This window comes from Bactrocera latifrons, unplaced genomic scaffold, assembly GCF_001853355.1.
Source record: "Bactrocera latifrons isolate USDA-ARS-PBARC rearing strain unplaced genomic scaffold, ASM185335v1 scaffold_269, whole genome shotgun sequence".
Classification (NCBI taxonomy): domain Eukaryota; kingdom Metazoa; phylum Arthropoda; class Insecta; order Diptera; family Tephritidae; genus Bactrocera; species Bactrocera latifrons.
In genome coordinates, this window is record NW_017536285.1 from 1 (window position 1) to 11473 (window position 11473).

At 35.1% G+C, this 11473-nt stretch overlaps 1 protein-coding gene across 1 annotated transcript in view; it reads left to right on the forward strand.

The window, feature by feature from the left end:
- Nucleotides 1–1354: 1354 nt before the first annotated feature.
- LOC108969868 (glutamate-gated chloride channel) overlaps nucleotides 1355–11473 on the forward strand; it is a 20976-nt gene continuing 10857 nt past the window's right edge. Inside the window, exons 1-2 of the mRNA XM_018934854.1 lie at nucleotides 1355–1587; nucleotides 4096–4230. Coding sequence (XP_018790399.1) covers nucleotides 1395–1587; nucleotides 4096–4230 — 328 coding nt within the window. The 5' untranslated portion in view covers nucleotides 1355–1394. The remainder of the gene's footprint in view (nucleotides 1588–4095; nucleotides 4231–11473) is intronic.

Genomic DNA, 11473 nt, shown 5'->3' on the forward strand with positions numbered 1-11473 from the left:
ACCTTCTAAAGGTGTGTCTACCAAAATATATCCATATAAGTCTAGTGAAAGTCGGTGAAAGAGGAGAAAGTGACGAGCTTTTGTACCTCGCCTTCTTCTAGACAGCTTTCGCATACTATATTGATAGTATCTAGTCAGAACATTTTGCTAAATACAAACAGTATGAAGAAAGACTTACGGTTAACGTTGGGCTAAAAGGAACTCGCAGTCGCACAAGTTGTGGAATTTGAGCAGTACTCGCTTGGCTCACTAGAAGTTCATTGGTGCAGCGCTAAGACACTAGAGGAAATCATAAAACCAACTCGTTTCCAATCGCCTGAAAAGTTCATTGCGATCTCCTGACAACAGATTTCACCTCCTGCTCATCCTCTTAACTTAAGAGGTGTTTGAGAAAAAAGTCAGGAAAAACTTCAGTAAGACAGCGATATAGATTTTAAGGAAAATAATCGAATAAGTTGATAATTTGCGTGTCTCTTTGCGCCGAGCTTCTCGTATACCCAGCTTTCCTAAGTCGAATAGGACCTACCAGCGATGTCTAGAGATTTTCGGTGTTGTCCTTAGTGTATTATAAATTCCCATGAGGGCCGCTCTTTGAACACCCTCCAACTGCCAAGATATTGCTTTTTTTTTTGAATGTTCTTCACAACATAAAATATTATTAACTTAACTACGGTTTCATAAAGCCAGAATAACATATTTTCTGCGAAGACCCACTTCTTCGCAATTGCTGCTCTACAACAATATCAGGCGACCAATGCCTTGTTCAATCTCTCCATGCTGTTTGGCTTCCATGAGAGCTTTCTATCCAGCTTGATCAAAGCGCAATGTTATATTAGGAAGACACTTCTCATAACGTCTTACTTCGCTTTGAGACTAGCATAACTTAGACTAGTTGCTCCAAAGGCCTCTTTAGTGTTTTGTGGTACGCCACTAAATCTTTGCTCAACCGTAGCTTTAATAATATTCAAAGGCATATGTATCTTTCAGAAGTGCTAATTCGTGAGCTGAGCTGCCTTTCTATTTTAGAAACTTTCAAATATTTTAATACTCTTTCGGAGGGCTTAAAATTTCACTTTCAAATTATTTAAATCCGAAAGCTTGTTGCAAAACCAATTTACCGATAATTTCATTCCTCGAATCATGGTGATATACTTATACTAGTATGTACTTTTTACAATATTTTTTATGTCTCAGAAAAGTTAATTGCAAATATATTTTTTTGTTATGGTCTCAGTTACTAGACTTGACCTATCTTAGGTAGCGAAATAAAACATTAAATTTTTCTTAATCATAATACACTTTTGTATATTTTCTGCATTCAAATAACCACATTTTACTATCACTTTGCAGGTCGCCTCAAGTATCTAACATTGACCGAAGCGAATCGTGTATGGATGCCCGATTTGTTCTTCTCAAACGAAAAAGAGGGTCATTTCCACAACATAATCATGCCGAATGTTTATATACGCATCTTTCCCAATGGTTCCGTATTGTACAGTATTCGTATCTCGCTGACGCTGGCTTGTCCAATGAATCTCAAATTATATCCTTTGGATCGACAAATATGTTCACTACGCATGGCTAGTTGTGAGTGCAAAGAAATAGCAAAAAAAAACCGAATGAAATTATAATTTTCTTGTTTTAAACATGCGTCTTTAAGGGGGTATGCTAGTGTAGAAATAAAATAAAATCGTTTTTGTTTATATTAGGTTGTCAAAAAAGTCTTGCGGTATTTTCGCTAATTGCGTATTTTCGCTGAGAGCGCGTAGTTCTAGTTTTATTCGTCGCAGCGGGTCATGCTATACCTTTTTGGAAAGCTCATTTTCACGCACTAACATGTGTTTGATTGATTGTCGTTTCTTTTAAGTCGTTCGTGAGTTATAGCGTCGCAAACATGTAGCAAAATAAAGAGAAAATGCGGCATTTTTCACAGTACTACTACGATAAAGGCAAAAATGCATCTCAAGCCGCCAATAAAATTTGTGCAGTTTATGGAACCGATACAGTTTCCATTTGCACCGCACAACGATGGCTTCAACGTTTTCGTTCTGGTGTACCACGCTTCGGAAGGCCTGTCGTCGAAAATTGCGATAAAATCGCTGAATTGGTCGAAAGAGAGGCATAGTAGCAGCAGTAGCATCGGTTAAGAGTTGGGCATGAGTTATCAAAAAAATTTTATGAACAATTGAAAACTTAAAAAAAATTCAATAAAAATAACGCAAAAATACCGAAAGACTTTTTTGACAACCTAATATTTTTAAAGTTAAACTATTCGAGAGGCATTTTGAAAATTCATGTAACTTACGGAAATACAGGTATTATTTTCATATTTTGCTGAAATGGCAACCAAACAGGTTCGGCCGTAACTGAAACTTTAACGAAACCTTTTTTACAAAACTATACCCGCGTACTCTCAGATTCTATTGTATTGTCGTATCGGAAATTTAGAAAATTTCTCGAGAGTTTTCTTTATAGACCTAGCTATATCTGGAACTAACTGTATACTCAGTATTAAATTTTACTATTATTCTTAAAATTGGAAACCAACATAAAAAAAATATAATTATTTTATTTTTTCAAACAGTCGACGTTTCGTGTAAAATTGTTTTTTATAAGGTAGTCGAAAAAGCCTTTTTGTATTTCTAATTAAATTTCTACTTATCTTTTTTTATATATATAATGAACTATAATGAACCAAATATGCACCATTTTGGTCGACCACTTTTTGCCATTTTTCCGCYAGAGACATTAATCCATCAGTGTAAAACTTTTCTGTTTTCAAAAACCTGGTACTTCGATAGTGCAAGGTCAGAGCAATATGGTGGATGCATCAAAACTTCTCAGTCAAACTCTTTCATTTTTTGCCGAGTCATCAAAGATGTGTTTGGTCYAGCGTTGTCCTGATGGAAGTTGTAGCCCAATCTTTTGATCAGTTCTGGCCGGTTTATTCGATTGCTAGCTTCAATCTCAACAGTTCCTGACAGTAAAATTGTAGAATCAATCGTTCGACCAGGCTGGATCAGCGCATAGTGCATGTTTCCTTTCCACTAACACGAACACTCAGCATAATTTTTCAAGGCGTCACTTCTGGCGTTGCGACCATTTATTGGACCATGATCTTTGTCGCACATTATTGTCATATGGGTCTCGTCTATTCCTCTCCGGTTATCATTCGCTTCAGAATGGTTCGATTTGCTTTCGTTTCAGCAAGGAATCGCAGATGTTAATTCGGTTAATTAAAWTTTTCACAAACAATTGTTGTGGTGCCCAAATATCAAGCTTATTTTTGTAGCCAGCCTTTTATAAATGGCTCAAAACCGTTTGATGATGAGTGTTCAGTTCCTTAGCAATGTCACGGCTGCTTATATGACGGTCCTCTTCGATCGTTTCTATAATTTTAGCGACTTTTCCAACGATGGGTCGACCAGAGCGAGGTGCATCTTTCACATCGAAATTTCCAGAACGAAAGCGTGCGAACTATTGTTGTGCTACAAGAACTGATACAGCATTGTCTACGTAAATTTCAAAAATTTTATTGGTGGCTTGCGGAGCATTGTTCCCTTTTTATAAAAAAAAATTTTCAAAATATAGCGAATTTCTTCATTTTTTCACTCATTTTTGAACAACTTTCCCGAATTAAATTTTTTTTTTGTTAAATGAAGCTTAAAATCACACCTTTCCAACACTATATGACGCAAAGTGATTAGTAGCACTCGAGATATACTATACAACTGCAACGACATATATGGATAAAATACGAAAAGACTTTTTCGACTACACATATTAATTGATTTCTTTTACAATATTACAAAATTTACTTGAGGTTCATACCGCTAAACTAGCAAATTCCTTTAGGCATAAATGTCACCACTTATATATAATATATACTTTTAGATGTATGTATAATATCAAATGTTGTTTACGAAGTTCACGAATTTTTAGCACTATTAATGATTCACAGTGAAGTTAACTCACTTTTCACCTACCTTAATTACAGTAATTATTGAATTATTTGTGGATTTATACCATCCTCTCTACTGCTGTTGAAATTTTGTGTATTTTACTTAGCGTTTAATCGAATTTCAATTTTCACAGATGGTTGGACAACAAACGATCTGGTATTCCTGTGGAAGGAGGGCGATCCCGTGCAAGTGGTTAAGAACTTACACCTACCTCGCTTCACACTTGAAAAATTCTTGACTGATTATTGCAACAGTAAAACGAATACGGGTATGTTGTCTCGACAGTTCCTATTTGGTTTTCTTAAAAAAAATTTCTGCGTTGCTAACAAAATGCAAAGTTTAAAGAAATAACATTTTATGAAAACAAGTGATATTTTATTATTGTTTGTGTCATTTTTGAAATGTGAACTCGCCATACAATTTGCATTAACTGTACCACACGGTGCCTACATACGACCGCATTCATATTAAAATGGAATATATTCTATTAACGAGCATAATGTTTTACAAATATTTAGTATATTTACATATATACAATTAGTTATCGATAATAATTATGCAATTGTCTAATTTCGTTGAAAAATTTATTTAACTGCTTCTTTTATGTAACTGCCTACATATATACATATATAATTAATATTTGAATTTATATACTTGTTGATGTTTTCCGTTGTGCTTGTTTACACTTACTTAAATATGTAATTAATTACATTCCTTACTTTCATTTCATAAGTAATATTTTCGAAAACATGCAAAATATGCAAAGAAGAAGTTGTTTGTTAACCAAAATACCAGTAATATTGCTTACCGCCCACCTACACACGCACACACACACACAGCCACATAGACTTATACCTACAAGTATGAATAACTACACGCACACACATGCCCACACACACACCATACCACCATTAAGCATACTCACCACCAGCACTTGACGCAGTCGCGTATGTATAACCCCAACCGTGCATCAGCAGGGAATTCGGCGTTTAATAAATTGTAGTGCTAGAGAAATGCTAAAAGCTAGTATCATACTAAATGACAGTTTAAGAATATGATATTTCAGCATAACGAGGTAGCTGTTTAAAAATAGAAATTTCCTCTCAATTTAAAAACACATTATTCTATTTTAATAATGTTTCTTTAATTCTAATTATCTTATGCATGCTTCTTAGCTTTGAGTTTTCTATTAGATTGAGTCTTTTATGAATTCTTAAATCGTTAGAACTCGTGCTTGCTTACCGACAAAAGAGTTGTATAGTTATTCTCACTTACCAATAGTAAGTTTTAAGAGTAACCTTGGCTCAAAAACAAAGAAATCTTTTGTGTAGGTTGGTAGATAGTAGATTGGTTGTATGGCAAGGCACATAGGTCTTTCCTATCTCAAGGTGAAACCACCGTTACTAAAATCCCCTTACTACATTATGTCCTCTCTGAACCTCTCTGTGCGCCTGATGAAGTTCATCTTACCAGAAGTTTGCAAGCTCCGAGACATTTGCAAAAAACGCAGCGGAGTGTTGTGATTCTTTACCTATACAAAGCTCTGCACTTGCATAGAATTTGCACTTTAATCTCCTCCTCAGCTACCTGCTCTACATCAAGTCTACTGGTACGTCTGCCAATTAGACAGTAATCTGTTAGCACTCCTACTAGCATATTACATATACGAAGTTATTTCTTATCGTAAGCACCCCTTTTTTGGCAGCGTAAGTAGACTTTCTTTAGTAGTCGGAAGGTGATTTTGATATCAAATTTTGCTGAGAAGACACCACCTTATACTTCATTATCTAGGCTAGGTGAGTTAGGTGGCTTCGTTCCACTCTGAAGTCTACCTCTTAGTTGTAGCGTAGCTTTCAAAGGCTACTGGAATTCAAGAGAAATTTTGCATGTCAAAAATAGAATTAAAAGTTTGGTATGGAACAACTCGGTAGGTCCTTAACGCTTCTGACGGAGCTTTTGATGTTGCTCAACGTCAGTTTACACAGCCGTAATAGTTTTGCGGGGATACCGAATTCAGACATCGCGGCATAAAGGCAGCTCCTTTTCGTGCTATCGAAAGCAGCTTTGAAATCGACGAAGAGGTGGTGAGTGTCGATTTTCCTTTAACGGGTCTTTTCCAAGATTTGGCGCATGGTGAATATCTGGTCGGTTGTTGATTTTCCAGGTCTGAAGCCACACTGTTGACGGTGAGCTTTAATCTTTCACACAATACGCTCGATAGACGATATGCAATATTGAGGAGACTTAGCCCACGGTAGTTGGCGCAGATTGTGGGGTCTCCTTTTTTAAGAATTGGGCATAGCACACTTAAATTCCACTCGTTTGACATGGTTTCGTCCGACCATATTTTATAAAGAAGCTGATGCATGCTCCTTATCAGTTTTTCGCCGCCATGGTTGAATAGCTTGGCCGGCAATCCATCGGCCCCCGACGCTTTGTTGTTCTTCAGGCGGGTAATTGCTATTCGAACTTATTCCTGGTCGGGCAATGGAACGTCTGCTCCATCGTCGTCGATTGGGGCATCGAGTTCGCCTTCTCCTGGCGTTGTGCGTTCACTGCCATTCAGCAGGCTGGTTCTCCAGTTCCCTCCATAGTTTAAATATGCTCTGAGCATTGGTGACTAGATCACCTTTGGGGGTTCTACGAGAGTATGATTCGGTCTTGAAACCTTCTGTAAGCCGCCGCATTTTTTCGTAGAATTTTCGAGCATTACCCCTATCGGCCAGCTCCCAAGCCCAGCGCACAACCCTATGTAGGGGATATTTCGCCTTCTCACTTTAGCTCGCCTTCAAACGGATGTTCTTAGGCTACCCAGAGGTTACTTGGTTAAAGACCGGAAGTCGCGAGCTGCTTGAGTCATATGTAAAAGAATCGTTTCTGGCCACTCCCAAGTGAATGTCGATCAGAAAACTTTCCTCTTCTTGAGAACTTCCTCACTTGGCAAAAAATAGTAAGACTTTTTAATTCGCATGAAAAGCCATTCGTCAAAATTTTTTTTTAACTTGGCAACATCTATGCCACATGTCACATCAAAATAATCAATAGTGTCTAGTATATGCTTGATTTTCTGAAGTACATAAAGTGCATTCGGCGATTTTAATGATGAATTCAATTATTCAACAAAGAATTTTCATAGAATTTTGTGTGCGGAATTAAATTTCTGGTGCCGCGACTTTCAAAATGTTGGAAAGGCCTTCGACGACAACTGTTTGTTGGGAGTAAGTCTTGTTGATTGGTGAAAATTATTCAAAAGGGATCGCTAACGAGTTGACGACGAACCACGTCCACGACGTCCATCATTATCAACAGTTGATCAACACGTCTATAAAATAAAGGAATTGGAGCTTTAGAATCGACGACTAAAAGTCAGAGATCTTACTGATTAGAATATCGTAAGGATCAGTGAAGACCATTTTGAAAGATCATTTGGGTCTAAGAAAAGTGAAAGAAAGCACGATTCGTACCAAAACCACTAATTTTTTTCGAAAAATAACGTCGCGTTAACGACTGTGAAACAATGCTTTTCGACTATCAGGATTCATGAAACGTATTATTACGGGTGATGAGTCCTGGAGCTACGCTTACGATTAATCGGCCAAATGCAAARGTGAGCCGAAGCCGAAAAATCCACTTTAAAGCAGGTCAAAAGTCAATATTACTGCATTGATATTTCATTAGTGTTTTGACAAATTTTCAACAAATTTCATGCCGCAACTACCGTGTTCACCTGATTTAGCTCCGCATGACTTTTGTCTATTCAGCAAGCTCAAATTAACGTTCGGGGGAAACCCTTTTGGAGGCAATTGAAGACATTAAAAGTGAATCGCTATGCGCATTGAAGACTATTTCGGAAATTGACTTCAATAAMTGTTTCGAGGATTAGAAACAAACGTTGGTACAARGGAAAGGGACGACATACATAGAGTTTGAAGTATAAATTAGTMATTTWAAAAAAATKAACAAAGTCTTACYATTTTTTGCTCAAAGCAGTAYGTATAAGCAAGCYCTGRGCSGATATTTGTTGCAGCTTTTCTCATCCTTCCTGGCAGAAGTTTAGCTTCAATTGTATGCTTCTATTTCTGAGCTAGTGCTTTTTAGACATATGCTCTTTTTAACGAAATCAACTTAGCTCTACAAATTTCTTCACATATATCTATTTACTTAATAAACTATTTTACTTTTTCATGTACCATGGGGTATTTAGATCTCTACAAATTCTTTCAGTAACATGTAGTTTCAAAATTTGGCTTACAAAATGGGAAATAACACACAACTGCTGAAGCTCTCTGTCTACTTATGTAACAAGCTGTAAGGTATTGCATGCAGCTCACATAACTGTTAACCAGCTGATTCTGGCGCGCATTTTTTTGAAGCCCTGGAAGATGCTTGTTTTTATATCAAGAAGCAAATATTTTATTTTAAATACATATACAATTTTTTGCTAGTTTATGAATATTATACATATTGGAGTGCCATACCATACATATATCGATTCGTAAGTTAAAATTTAAGAAAATTAATTTGTGCATTTTCGAAAACTCAGTGCCAATAATTTTCTCAGCCAAGCAAATATACTGTCACACTATTTTCAGTAATTAATATTCATTTGCATTTTGAGTTTGAAGCATGGACTTTTGAAAATTTTAAATATACTGTTATATTCATTTAAATATTATTGCAATATTAGAAATTCTACATTATTTTTGAGACATTTTAGTATTTGTTACAATATTTTCTTTGATTGAAATAATACATTCACACAAAAAATGGCGAAATATTTAAAGCAATCCACTAAATTAGTTGAAAGTAGCAAAATAACTGAAATAAAAAACAATTAAATAAAAATCGTATGCATTTTATAAACAAAAATATATACATACATACAAATGCAGAAATAGTATAGTAAAGCGGTAAATTTAATTACTAAAAAAATTAGTTTGAATGGTTTAATACTTTTAGTTGCCGTTGTGCATTTGGTGTTTAGAACAGTTAGAAAATATTAGACAACGCGCAACATTAGCGGCATTTCTGAATAGCTTACTTTATGTACACAACACTGAGCACTGACTAAACTTAACTTAGATGACAATATAGTTATATACATTTTGCTTAACTTTTTAATAAAATTTTATTGCTATAAATGCAAAAAACTGTTAAAAAAAAATACTAAAAACCACAACTAGCGCCAATTCATGTGGCGATTTTTCGGCGAAATTCGAAACATAAACTACACACACACATACACGCTTACACACATGCATAACCAAATACACACACATAATTTATATAATCACAAGCAACAACTACGCAAATAACATAGAAACTCTCAAAACTTTCAGAACTACCAAACTTACATACTTAACTTTCCACCCAATTTTGCGTATTCTGCGAAGAACTTCACAATGCAAGACAAATTGAAATTGGACAATAAATGAACAATTCTATATGCCAGATGCATTGATGAGATAGATTGGGAAAATCGAATTTAAAACTACGTAAAAACTTGAGAAAAAAATCAATGAAACTCTAAGAGAAACAAAAACTTGAAAAATAATGTAATGCAAGAAGTTACAAAAATATGAGAATGTGTACTAATAAACAACTTTGTCTTGAAGAGTATGGAACGCTTGGTCAACAAATTAACGGAAATGAACAATAGAATGTATTCTTAAAAATTACAAAATAGCATATATTTACAATTTTCGAAAATACGTTTCAATTCCGTTAACATTTTTGTTGCTATACGAAGAAAAACTCTCGAAAAAAAATCTAAAACCGCTGCTGTTATTTATGTTTGCCTATGACTAAAAAAGAAAAACTTATCATTTTTGACTTATTGCCTTTTTGGTTTTTCGCAAAAATGCAGTGTTCTTTCTAGTGCAAAAAAGTCGCTTATGGAAGCAAAAAACACAAAATGAAATGTCATTCTTAGAAAAATGTCAACAAAACGGATAAAAGTAAATTATTATTTAAAAATTAAAAAAAAAAATATAAATTAAATAAAAAATCGAAACTTTTTTCAATTTCTAATTTTCTGCTATATGGCAGCTTGAAAGCATAAAACACGAAGTTTTCTAATTATCACTTGAATAATTTTAATTTAATTGTTGTTAATGGTAATTTGGAATATTATCAGTATCAATAGATATAATCAACTGATGAGGGTTTGAGCCGTTTCAGCTTCCAATTTRAATTTTTAAGGTCCGACGCAGACGCAGTTTGTCTTATTGTATCATTCCATACCGAGGAATGGGAAAAAAAAAGAAAAAGGAAAAAAACAACAGAAACTTCAATTTTAATGGAGAATGTTTATTTTCATTCAAAAGAACAATCCTTGGCATTTACTTTTAAACATTATCTCTTTCAAATATTGGCCGCGGCTACGTTTCAGACGGTCCATCCGTTGAGCTACAATTGTCGATGACTCGTTCGAGCATTTCGACTGGTAATTGGTGAATGACACGCGTAATGTTTTTCTCCAAGGCCTGAATCGAACGGGATTGTTCGCATAGACTTTAAACTTTACATATACGCGAAGAAAGAAGTCTAACTGTGTGATTTCACACGAACTTGATGGCCAATCGACCGACCGAAAACGTGAAATTATYTGCTCACCGAAGTGTTCTCTCAATAAATCCATTGATTGTTGCGATGTGTGGGAAGTCTTGTTAACACCAAATGGCGCCGAGATCACGAGCTTCAATTTTAGGCATTGTCGGTGATCACGACCGRTCGCGGTAACTGTCGCCACTGACGGTTACGTTCTCACGGGCATCATTTTATATCAACATATACATACATATCTCTTATCCTTCTAAATTTTTATTACATTTTAAATCCAAAAATGCCAATTTTTTACTCAACATTCTCTGAAATATTATCTGAATAAATTATTCAAAAAGTATGCCTAGTACAKCCTATAACAAGATGTATTTTAAAAATACTTGAAATAATATTTTAATTGATTCTAATTTTGTATCACAGCATAGTCGAGCGTTCTTCAGATATGAAAATGTCGTTCCATTATAGGTGTACCATTAAAGTAGAAGAAAAATAAGAAAATTCAATACTCTACACACTAATTATATTCTGMGTAGGGTTAACTGTAAATTACTAAGTAATTTAATATTCACTAAATAAAATAGCTTGTATTCTTTTTCATCTTTCGGATAAGAGATTGCTATCATGCCCATAAAATTGTTGACCCCAAGGACTAGATAMCTCTGGAGAATATGTTGGGTATGATGATACAAGCTGCAAAAACTTTTGGCGGGTCCTCAAACTATTACGGGTTTCGCATTATTCTCTTGGAACYTTTTCTGTGAATCAATTTAAGTTTCCTCTCTTTCAGTACATCATTCAATTTGTTCAGCTGACAAGTCTTCAGACTGTTGTCGGACAARAGTTCAAAATAAACGAACGCCTTTGAAATCCCACCAAACAGACAACATACTCCTCTCTTGGTGACTATCGGCTTTCAAAATGTTTTTAGCCGGTCCATCCTTTCTAGG